General features: G+C 45.6%; 1 protein-coding gene across 2 annotated transcripts in view; it reads left to right on the top strand.

Annotated features, from left to right (window-relative positions):
- The window catches only part of tenm4 (teneurin transmembrane protein 4), a 678,489-nt gene that overhangs the window by 285,642 nt on the left and 380,347 nt on the right, over nucleotides 1-12,500 (top strand). The window contains exons 5-6 of one of the 2 annotated variants that reach the window (XM_036964775.1): nucleotides 10,184-10,258; nucleotides 11,261-11,362. In XM_036964775.1, the coding sequence (XP_036820670.1) occupies nucleotides 10,184-10,258; nucleotides 11,261-11,362 (177 nt within the window). The remainder of the gene's footprint in view (nucleotides 1-10,183; nucleotides 10,259-11,260; nucleotides 11,363-12,500) is intronic. The other variant, XM_036964776.1, reaches the window with a different exon arrangement.

The raw sequence follows: 12,500 nt of genomic DNA on the forward strand, positions 1-12,500 counted from the left end.
CCAGGGACCGGAGTTGGAGACACCTGATATAGAATTACCAGGGACTGGAGTTGTTCCCTGATCGTGTAACCTAGTCAGGAAATTCTCTGGGCCCTAGTTATGAACATTCAGCCTTTAACTTGATCCTAGAGTTTGCCTTGTCAGGTCACGTGATCATGGATCACTCCTGTCCCTAAAATTACATAATGTGTGGACGTGTTGGCCTGATGGTTGAATGAAATCAGCTTCCTCTTACAGCTTGCTGTCCATTATAATACCATAATATGGCTGAGGTATGAGGCCATCCCATTATAATACCATAATATGACTGAGGTATGAGACCATCCCATTATAATACCATAATATGACTGAGGTATGAGGCCATCCCATTATAATATCATAATATGACTGAGGTATGAGGTCATCCCATTATAATACCATAATATGACTGAGGTATGAGGCCATCCCATTATAATACCATAATATGACTGAGGTATGACGCCATCCCATTATAATACCATAATATGACTGATGTATGAGACCATCCCATTATAATACCATCAATATAACTGAGGTATGAGGCCATCCCATTATAATATCATAATATGACTGAGGTATGAGACCATCCCATTATAATACCATAATATGACTGAGGTATGAGGCCATCCCATTATAATACCATAATATGATTGAGGTATGAGGCCATCCCATTATAATACCATAATATAACTGAGGTATGAGGCCATCCCATTATAATACCATAATATAACTGAGGTATGAGGCCATCCCATTATAAAACCATAATATGACTGAGGTATGAGGCCATCCCATTACAATATCATAATATGACTGAGGCATGAGGCCATCCCATTATAATACCATAATATAACTGAGGTATGAGGCCATCCCATTATAATACCATAATATGACTGAGGTATGAGGCCATCCCATTATAATACCATAATATGACTGAGGCATGAGGCCATCCCATTATAATACCATAATATGACTGAGGTATGAGGCCATCCCATTATAATACCATAATATGACTGAGGTATGAGGCCATCCCATTATAATACCATAATATGACTGAGGTATGAGGCCATCCCATTATAATACCATAATATGACTGAGGTATGAGGCCATCCCATTAGAATACCATAATATGGCTGAGGTATGAGGCCATCCCATTATAATACCATAATATGACTGAGGTATGAGGCCATCCCATTATAATACCATAATATGACTGAGGTATGATGCCATCCCATTATAATACCATAATATGGCTGAGGCATGACTCTTGTACTATCCAGACAGTGGATATCCCTTCATGAGGCGGGATGGATGGCTGGCTGGCGGGTGGGCTGGATGGATAGATGGCTGACTGACTGGCTGGTTGACTGGCTGGTTGACTGGCTGCTGACTGTATGGGCTGCATACTGTACTAGCTTTAGAATAGGATTCACTGGGAAATAAGAGAAACGTGTTCCCGTCAGAGTGATCCAGTCAGAGTGATCCAGTCAGAGTGTTCCAGTCAGAGTGTTCCAGTCAGAGTGTTCCTGTCAGAGTGATCCTGTCAGAGTGATCCTGTCAGAGTGTTCCAGTCAGAGTGATCCTGTCAGAGTGTTCCAGTCAGAGTGATCCTGTCAGAGTGATCCTGTCAGAGTGATCCAGTCATTGTGTTCCTGTCAGAGTGATCCAGTCAGAGTGATCCAGTCATTGTGTTCCTGTCAGAGTGATCCAGTCATTGTGTTCCTGTCAGAGTGATCCAGTCAGAGTGATCCTGTCAGAGTGTTCCAGTCAGAGTGTTCCAGTCAGAGTGATCCTGTCAGAGTGTTCCAGTCAGAGTGATCCTGTCAGAGTGATCCTGTCAGAGTGATCCAGTCATTGTGTTCCTGTCAGAGTGATCCAGTCAGAGTGATCCAGTCATTGTGTTCCTGTCAGAGTGATCCAGTCATTGTGTTCCTGTCAGAGTGATCCAGTCATTGTGTTCCTGTCAGAGTGATCCAGTCAGAGTGTTCCAGTCAGAGTGATCCAGTCAGAGTGATCCTGTCAGAGTATTCCTGTCAGAGTGATCCAGTCAGAGTATTCCTGTCAGAGTGATCCTGTCAGAGTGTTCCAGTCAGAGTGTTCCTGTCAGTGTTCCTGTCTGAGTGTTCCAGTCAGAGTGATCCAGTCATTGTGTTCCTGTCAGAGTGTTCCTGTCCGAGTGTTCCAGTCAGAGTGATCCAGTCATTGTGTTCCTGTCAGAGTGATCCAGTCAGAGTGTTCCAGTCAGAATATTCCTGTCAGAGTGTTCCTGTCAGAGTGTTCCTGTCCGAGTGTTCCAGTCAGAGTGATCCATTCAGAGTGATCCAGTCAGAGTGTTCCTTTCAGAGTGTTCCTGTCAGAGTGTTCCTGTCCGAGTGTTCCAGTCAGAGTGTTCCTGTCAGAGTGTTCCTCTCCGAGTGTTCCTGTGTTCCTGTGTTCCTGTCAGAGTGTTCCTGTCAGAGTGATCCAGTCAGAGTGATCCTGTCCGAGTGTTCCTCTCCGATTGTTCCTCTCCGAGTGTTCCTTTCAGAGTGTTCCTGTCAAAAGTCAATGGTCCTGACAGTGAGGGAGAGAGGCTCTTTTGGCTACGTCCCCTATGGGCCCTGGTCAAAAGTAGTGCAATGTATGGTTCCAAAGGGGTTCTTCAGCTGTCTCCATAGGAGAACCCTTTTTGGTTCCAGATAGAACAATGTAGAACCCTCTGTGAAAAGGGTTCTACATGGAACCAAAAAGGGTTCTTCAAAGGTTTCTCTTATCGGAACACAGCTGAATAACCATTTTAGGTTCTAGAAGGCACCTTTCTCTGTATATAGGGGATAGGGTGCTCTTCGGGATGCAAGATTTTGTGTCATCTGGCCGTGTAATTATAATCAGGCTGAAACAACAGAGTGGCTCTGTTCTGGTCTGCTCCTCCTGGCTAGGAGATCCTCATGGTGTGTAGTAAGCTGTGGTGAAACAACAGAGTGGCTCTGTTCTGGTCTGCTCCTCCTGGCGTCTGGCTAGGAGATCCTCATGGTGTCTGGCTAGGAGATCCTCATGGTGTCTGGCTAGGAGATCCTCATGGTGTCTGGCTAGGAGATCCTCATGGTGTGAAGTAGAGCTGACGAGTGTTGTCTTTAGCTGCTCCTCACTAGTCAGTCAGTCTGTCTGTCTCTCAGTCAGTCAGTCTGTCTCTTAGTCAATCCGTCTGTCTCTCAGTCAGTCAGTCAGTCTGTCTGTCTCTCAGTCAGTCAGTCAGTCAGTTAGTCAGTCAGTCTCTCTGTCAGTCAGTCAGTCAGTCAGTCTGTCTCTCAGTCAGTCAGTCAGTCTCTCTCTCAGTCAGTCAGTCAGTCAGTCAGTCAGTCAGTCAGTCTGTCTCTCAGTCAGTCAGTCAGTCAGTCAGTCAGTCTGTCTCTCAGTCAGTCAGTCAGTCTGTCTGTCTCTCAGTCAGTCTGTCTGTCTCTCAGTCAGTCTGTCTCTCAGTCAGTCTGTCTGTCTCTCAGTCAGTCAGTCAGTCAGTCTGTCTGTCTCTCAGTCAGTCTGTCTGTCTCTCAGTCTGTCTCTTAGTCAGTCAGTCAGTCTCTTAGTCAGTCAGTCAGTCTCTCTGTCAGTCAGTCAGTCAGTCTCTCTGTCAGTCAGTCAGTCTGTCTCTCAGTCAGTCAGTCAGTCAGTCAGTTAGTCAGTCAGTCTCTTAGTCAGTCAGTCTGTCTCTTAGTCAGTCAGTATGTCTCTCAGTCAGTCAGTCAGTCAGTCAGTTAGTCAGTCAGTCTCTCTGTCAGTCAGTCAGTCTGTCTCTTAGTCAGTCAGTCAGTCTGTCTCTTAGTCAGTCAGTCAGTCAGTCAGTCTCTCTGTCACTCAGTCAGTCTGTCTCTCAGTCAGTCAGTTAGTCAGTCAGTCTCTCTGTCAGTCAATCAGTCTCTTAGTCAGTCAGTCTGTCTCTTAGTCAGTCAGTATGTCTCTCAGTCAGTCAGTCAGTCAGTCAGTTAGTCAGTCAGTCTCTCTGTCAGTCAGTCAGTCTGTCTCTTAGTCAGTCAGTCAGTCTGTCTCTTAGTCAGTCAGTCAGTCAGTCAGTCAGTCAGTCAGTCAGTCTCTCTGTCAGTCAGTCAGTCTGTCTCTCAGCCAGTCAGTCAGTCAGTCAGTCTGTCTCTCAGTCAGTCAGTCAGTCTGTCTGTCAGTCAGTCAGTCAGACAGTCAGTCAGTCAGTCAGTCAGTCAGTCAGTTAGTCAGTCAGTCTCTCTGTCAGTCAGTCAGTCAGTCTGTCTCTCAGTCAGTCAGTCAGTCTCTCTCTGTCAGTCAGTCAGTCTGTCTCTCAGTCAGTCAGTCAGTCAGTCAGTCTGTCTCTCAGTCAGTCAGTCAGTCAGTTAGTCAGTCAGTCTCTCTGTCAGTCAGTCAGTCTCTTAGTCAGTCAGTCTGTCTCTTAGTCAGTCAGTCAGTCAGTCTGTCTCTCTGTCAGTCAGTCAGTTAGTCAGTCAGTCTGTCTCTTAGTCAGTCAGTCAGTCTGTCTCTTAGTCAGTCAGTCAGTCAGTCAGTCTGTCTCTCTGTCAGTCAGTCAGTCAGTCAGTCTGTCTCTTAGTCAGTCAGTCTGTCTCTTAGTCAGTCAGTCAGTCAGTCAGTCAGTCTGTCTCTTAGTCAGTCAGTCAGTCAGTCAGTCAGTCAGTCAGTCTGTCTCTTAGTCAGTCAGTCAGTCTGTCTCTTAGTCAGTCAGTTGGTCAGTCAGTCTGTCTCTTAGTCAGTCAGTCAGTCAGTCAGTCTGTCTCTTAGTCAGTCAGTCTGTCTCTTAGTCAGTCAGTCAGTCAGTCTGTCTCTCTGTCAGTCAGTCAGTTAGTCAGTCAGTCTGTCTCTTAGTCAGTCAGTCAGTCTGTCTCTTAGTCAGTCAGTCAGTCAGTCAGTCTGTCTCTCTGTCAGTCAGTCAGTCAGTCAGTCTGTCTCTTAGTCAGTCAGTCTGTCTCTTAGTCAGTCAGTCAGTCAGTCAGTCTGTCTCTTAGTCAGTCAGTCAGTCAGTCAGTCAGTCAGTCAGTCTGTCTCTTAGTCAGTCAGTCAGTCTGTCTCTTAGTCAGTCAGTTGGTCAGTCAGTCTGTCTCTTAGTCAGTCAGTCAGTCAGTCAGTCTGTCTCTTAGTCAGTCAGTCAGTCAGTCAGTCTGTCTCTCTGTCAGTCAGTCTGTCTCTCTGTCAGTCAGTCAGTCAGTCTGTCTCTTAATCAGTCAGTCAGTCAGTCTCTCTGTCAGTCAGTCAGTCAGTCTTTCTCTTAGTCAGTCAGTCAGTCTGTCTCTGTCAGTCAGTCAGTCAGTCAGTCTGTCTGTCTGTCTCTTAGTCAGTCAGTCTGTCTCTCAGTCAGTCTGTCTGTCTCTCAGTCAGTCAGTCTGTCTCTCTGTCAGTCAGTCAGTCAGTCAGTATGTCTGTCTCTTAGTCAGTCAGTCTGTCTCTCAGTCAGTCTGTCTGTCTCTCAGTCAGTCAGTCTGTCTCTGTCAGTCAGTCAGTCAGTCAGTATGTCTGTCTCTTAGTCAGTCAGTCTGTCTCTCAGTCAGTCTGTCTGTCTCTCAGTCAGTCAGTCTGTCTCTCTGTCAGTCAGTCAGTCCTCAGCCATAGGACGGGGAAATCAACGAGTGGCAGGTTTAGCTCCAACATGCTGTGTGATGCTTCATGGTCCTGTTTTGCTGCTCCAACAGGAAGGACTGATTATTTCTACCCAAACCACAAGGATATCAGCTAGATGTATACAAATGTAAACCAGACAGATATTTCTCCACAGGGAATAGTGGTGGTTGGAAGGGTGTCACTTTGAGTAATACAGCTGAGACTTACATTTTGGGGATTTAAAATCCAAATGTAGATATATTTAATTAAAACCAAAAGTGACAGGAGAGTTAGGGACTTAATTTGGCATGGAGTACAGCCAGCTACAGTACAGTAGTCCCAGCCCTAATAGGGTGCAATTTGGGACTCCATCCTTGTCTGTTCCTTCCTCCTCACGGTGGGCTCAGTCAACAGGAAAATGAGCGTTCATTTCAGTTTGTGGAAAGACAGTTAGTGACGTAATGACTGATTAAACGTGGTACAGCTACAACACTAATCCCACACAGGTATTCCCTGGAGGAGAGGCTGAACAGATGGTGGACGGAGGGATAGAGAGAGGAAGGGAAAGAGTCAGAGAGGGAAGAGAGGAGAGAAAGTGCGAGAGATGGAAAGAGAAACCAATACTGGCATTCCCTGAGAAAAGAAAAAATATAAATAAAAAATAATAAAAATAATAGTAATATCCAACCATTAGCCATATCCAACCATTAGCCATATCCAACCATTAGCCATATCCAACCATTAGCCATATCCAACCATTAGCCATATCCAACCGTTAGTAATATCCAACCATTAGCCATATCCAACCGTTAGTAATATCCAACCGTTAGCCATATCCAACCGTTAGTAATATCCAACCGTTAGTAATATCCAACCGTTAGCCATATCCAACCGTTAGCCATATCCAACCGTTAGCCATATCCAACCGTTAGCCATATCCAACCGTTAGTAATATCCAACCATTAGCCATATCCAACCGTTAGTAATATCCAACCGTTAGTAATATCCAACCGTTAGTAATATCCAACCGTTAGTAATATCCAACCGTTAGTAATATCCAACCGTTAGCCATATCCAACCGTTAGTAATATCCAACCGTTAGTAATATCCAACCGTTAGTAATATCCAACCGTTAGTAATATCCAACCGTTAGTAATATCCAACCGTTAGTAATATCCAACCGTTAGCCATATCCAACCATTAGTAATATCCAACCGTTAGTAATATCCAACCGTTAGTAATATCCAACCGTTAGCCATATCCAACCGTTAGTAATATCCAACCGTTAGTAATATCCAACCATTAGCAATATCCAACCATTAGTAATATCCAACCGTTAGTAATATCCAACCGTTAGTAATATCCAACCGTTAGTAATATCCAACCGTTAGTAATATCCAACCGTTAGTAATATCCAACCGTTAGCCATATCCAACCATTAGTAATATCCAACCGTTAGTAATATCCAACCGTTAGTAATATCCAACCGTTAGCCATATCCAACCGTTAGTAATATCCAACCGTTAGTAATATCCAACCATTAGCAATATCCAACCATTAGTAATATCCAACCGTTAGTAATATCCAACCGTTAGTAATATCCAACCGTTAGTAATATCCAACCGTTAGTAATATCCAACCGTTAGTAATATCCAACCGTTAGTAATATCCAACCGTTAGCCATATCCAACCGTTAGTAATATCCAACCGCTAGTAATATCCAACCATTAGTAATATCCAACCGTTAGTAATATCCAACCGTTAGCCATATCCAACCGTTAGTAATATCCAACCGTTAGTAATATCCAACCATTAGTAATATCCAACCGTTAGTAATATCCAACCGTTAGTAATATCCAACCGTTAGTAATATCCAACCGTTAGTAATATCCAACCGTTAGTAATATCCAACCGTTAGTAATATCCAACCGTTAGTAATATCCAACCGTTAGTAATATCCAACCGTTAGTAATATCCAACCATTAGTAATATCCAACCGTTAGCCATATCCAACCGTTAGTAATATCCAACCGTTAGTAATATCCAACCGTTAGTAATATCCAACCGTTAGTAATATCCAACCATTAGTAATATCCAACCGTTAGTAATATCCAACCGTTAGTAATATCCAACCGTTAGTAATATCCAACCGTTAGTAATATCCAACCGTTAGTAATATCCAACCGTTAGTAATATCCAACCGTTAGTAATATCCAACCGTTAGTAATATCCAACCATTAGTAATATCCAACCGTTAGTAATATCCAACCATTAGTAATATCCAACCATTAGTAATATCCACATCGACTGTCATTTTAACTTGTTTAATAGAATTAGAATGGTCCTCTCATCTCTCTCTCCCTCTCCCTCTCTCACTCTCTCTCTCTCTCTCTCTCCTCTCTCTTCTCTCTTTCTCCTCTCTCGCTCCTCTCTCCTCTATCTCTCGCTCTCTCTTTCTCTCTCTCTCTCTCTTGCTCTCTCTCGCTCTCGGTTTCCTCTCTCTCTCTCCTCTCTCTCTCATCTCTCTCCTCTCTCTCCTCTCCCCTCTCTCCTCCCTCTCCTCTCGCTCCTCTCTCCTCTATCTCTCGCTCTCTCTTTCTCTCCCTCTCTCTCTCTCGCGCTCTCTCTTGCTCTCGGTTTCCTCTCTCTCTCTCTCCTCTATATCCTCTCTCTCCTCTCCTCTCTCTCCTCTCCACTCTCTCCTCCCTCTCCTCTCTCCTCTCTCTCCTCTCTCTCTCCTCTCTCCTCTCTCTCCTCTCTCCTCTCTCTCCTCTCTATCCTCTCTCTCCTCTCTATCCTCTCTCTCTCTCTCCTCTCTATCCTCTCTCTCTCTCTCTCTCTCTCTCATCTCCTCTCTCCTCTCTCCTCTCTCTCTCTCTCCTCTCTCCTCTCTCTCTCGCTCTCAGTTTCCTCTCTCTCTCTCCTCTCTCTTCTCTCTCTCTCCTCTCTCGCTCCTCTCTCCTCTATCTCTCGCTCTCTTTCTCTCTCTCTCTCTCTCGCTCTCGGTTTTCTCTATCTTTGTCTCTCTCTCTCTCGCGCTCTCTATCTCTCTCTCTCTCTCTCTCTCTCTCGCTCTCGGTTTCCTCTCTCTCCTCCCTCTCTCTCTTTCTCTCGCTCTCGGTTTCCTCTCTCTCTCTCCTCTCTCTCTCCTCTCCTCTCTCACCTCTCCCCTCTCTCCTCCCTCTCCTCTCTCCCCTCTCTCCTCTCTCTCCTCTCTCTCCTCTCTCTCCTCTCTCTCCTCTCTCTCCTCTCTATCCTCTCTCTCCTCTCTATCCTCTCTCTCCCTCTCTCCTCTCTATCCTCTCTCTCTCTCTCTCTCTCTCTCTCTCTCTCTCTCTCTCTCTCTCCTCTCCTCTCTCTCTCTCTCCTCTCTCCTCTCTCTCTCTCTCCTCTCTCCTCTCTCTCTCGCTCTCAGTTTCCTCTCTCTCTCTCCTCTCTCTTCTCTCTCTCTCCTCTCTCGCTCCTCTCTCTCTATCTCTATCTCTCTCTCTCTCTCTCTCTCTCTCTATCTCTCTCTCTCTCCTCTCTCTCCTCTCTCTCTCGATCTATCTTTCTCTCTCTCTCTATCTTTCTCTCTCTCTCTCTCTCTCTCTCTCTCTCTCTCGGTTTCCTCTCTCTCTCTCTCTGTCTCTCTGTCTCTCTCTCGCTTTATAAAAAATGTAATCTGGTCCCCGGAGCGAGGGGTTTGTGAGACAACCATCAGACCTCCCTCGCAGCCTGGAGCACCATGCCAAACAACAGACCTCGCTAGCGGCCTGGAGCACCATGCCATGGGCCCAAAAACACAACAACATGTTTCACATGTTTCACTTGCTCCTATCTCAGCCCCAGTCTCAGCTCCAGTCTCACCTCCAGTCTCAGCTCCAGTCTCACCTCCAGTCTCAGCCCCAGTCTCACCTCCAGTCTCACCTCCAGTCTCAGCTCCAGTCTCAGCTCCAGTCTCAGCTCCAGTCTCAGCTTCAGTCTCAGCTCTAGTCTCAGCTCCAGTCTCAACCCCGATCTCAGCTCTAGTCTCAGCTCCAGTCTCAGCTCCAGTCTCACCTCCAGTCTCAGCTCCAGTCTCAGCTCCAGTCTCACCTCCAGTCTCAGCTCTAGTCTCAGCTCCAGTCTCAACCCCGATCTCAGCTCCAGTCTCAGCTCCAGTCCCAGCTCCAGTCTCATCTCCAGTCTCAACCCCAGTCTCAGCTTCAGTCTCAGCCCCAGTCTCAGCTTCAGTCTCATCCCCAGTCTCAGCTCCAGTCTCAACCCCAGTCTCAACCCCAGTCTCAACCTGCCCTGCACCGTGACGTTGCATGTGGATGGTTCATTTCTTCCATCTGCATTGTACCTACAGTATTCCCTTATGGAAGCATGTTCTACTCTCTATGGTGCAGGGAGCCAACCAGTCCCATTATTTCAGGATGTGTTACGTGACTCTGAATAGAACACACATATTTGTTGAGCTTGCCATTCTCTTTTAATGTCAGCAAGGAAGGTGTACGTCTATAACACAGTATTATGAATGAAATGTACAGAGCAGGCATTATAAAGGGATGGAGTGTTATAGTGTGTTGGAGATTATTACAGTAATACTAAGTCCTGACATTGTGTTTCTTCTCACCTCCTCGACCCCATGAAGGAGCCAGAATACTCTAATGTTTATCAGAGAAGAACAGGACGCGTGCAGAGAAGGGCAGGGCTCGTACAATACCAGGTATGAAGATTCCCCAGGGGGAGTCGGAGGGAAGGAGACGTTCTCTAGACGCTCTCTAGATGTTATCTGGACGTTCTCTAGATGTTATCTGGATGTTCTCTAGATGTTCTCTAGACGTTCTCTAGATGTTATCTGAATGTTCTCTAGATGTTATCTAGACACTCTCTAGATGTTATCTGGACGTTCTCTAGATGTTATCTAGACATTCTCTAGACATTCTCTAGACACTCTAGACGTTCTCTAGACATTCTCTAGACGCTCTCTAGACGCTCTCTAGACATTCTCTAGATGTTCTCTAGACACTCTAGACCTTCTCTAGACGCTCTCTAGATGTTATCTGTACGTTCTCTAGATGTTATCTGCACATTCTCTAGATGTTATCTAGACATTCTCTAAACATTCTCTAGACGCTCTCTAGATGTTATCTAGACATTCTCTAGACGTTCTCTAGACACTCTATAGATGTTCTCTAGACGTTCTCTAGAAGTTCTCTAGACGTTCTCTAGACACTCTCTAGACGTTCTCTAGACACTCTCTAGACATTCTCTAGACGCTCTCTAGGCATTCTCTAGACGTTCTCTAGACTCTTTCTAGACGTTCTCTAGACACTCTCTAGACGTTCTCTAGACACTCTCTAGATATTCTCTAGACGCTCTCTAGGCATTCTCTAGACGTTCTAGACGTTCTCTAGGCATTCTCTAGACGTTCTCTAGACACTCTATAGATGTTATCTAGACATTCTCTAGACATTCTCTAGACGTTCTCTAGACGTTCTAACAACGCCTACACTAGAATAGTTCCATGAGGGTTTTTGATTACGTTGTCTTTGCGACTGTGTCTATCTGGATATTTCCTTTTGTTGTTGTTTGTTGTTGTTGTTTGGTTGTTGTTTGGTGATCACATTCTTGTTGTCTTGCATCTGTATTTCAGTATGGAACGCATGTTTGTTCACGTCTCACTCATGTCTGCTTCATCTCCATGTCTCCATGTCCTGATGTGTAGAAACGTAGCAAAGCAGGCATTCCTAGAGACTTTACAGGACTACCCTATAGAGATGGACATTCTGGGTCCCGCACGCAGGGAGGCTGCCCCGTACAACGACGGGTATGTTGCATGGCGCTCACTATCTCGTGCTCCGTCTGGCTGCGTCACCGCGGCGATCACAGTTGGATCTTGATTGGGCTTTGCACACGACACTTTGTACGTCGTGACATCACCGTCAACCGCCTTGAATGTAGCGGCGCTGCTAATCATTTTAAACGCCTAACTCAATTTGGTCTCAGACACTGACGTTGCGTGTTACGTCGGGATGATATGAACGTGACTAACGCGACGAATACACTTCACGCGATGTGATCAGGTTGCTTTCGAACAGCGAACGTCTGGCGAACGTCTGGCGAACGTCTGGCGAACGTCTGTTCCATAAAACGTGGTTCCAGTGACTTCATACAATAACATTAATTGACATCATCTCTTCTGGTAACGCCCCGTAAACATGCCAAAACCACCTGATGTGATGGACCCGTCATATGGCCGCTGGGTGTAGAGTACGTACTGTGCACCGTACCAAGAAGAAACCGTGACCACGACTAATACACCCCGGCTGCTCACACTCCTATGCAATGCACTATCCCTCAGCTTCAGCAGACTGTATATTTATACAGCAGTCTCCGTCCCAAATTACAGCCTTATAGTGTACTACTTCTAACCAGAGCTCTATGGGCGCCCCCCGGGGGTCTAAAGTAGTGCACTGCATATGGGAATAGGGTATAGTTTGGGACACAGAGTGTACTGTGCTACCCTATGGAGTGATCCTCTGACACACGGAGAGTGAATTACGACAGGGTCGTGAATTAACAGGAGGCCTGCTGCGGTCACTAGTGCTGTAAATTACATTTTATATTGATCCCCGGTTTCGATTGGACAAAACCCCCGCTCTGTTCGGAGCGTTTTCCCGAGCGTTCTTGGTAACCTAGCCGCCGAGTGGCTATGGCAACAGCAGAAAGAGTTACTGACCAGTAAAAAGGGACTTCCACTTCACTCCCCGGGTTTGATAATTATGTCTATATAATGTTATGTAAGGATGGTGTAACATGCCTTTCCCTGGGATGAATCCTATCTTCACGTCTGTGTGTATAACTCATGGTTTTAGTGCAAATGTCCCATTGACATCAATGTGCCCTGGTCTAAAGAACTGCTCTATAGAGGCAATATGGTGTCATTTGAGAGGACAGAACTACAC

Source organism: Oncorhynchus mykiss, chromosome 27 (assembly GCF_013265735.2).
Source record: "Oncorhynchus mykiss isolate Arlee chromosome 27, USDA_OmykA_1.1, whole genome shotgun sequence".
Lineage (NCBI taxonomy): Eukaryota > Metazoa > Chordata > Actinopteri > Salmoniformes > Salmonidae > Oncorhynchus > Oncorhynchus mykiss.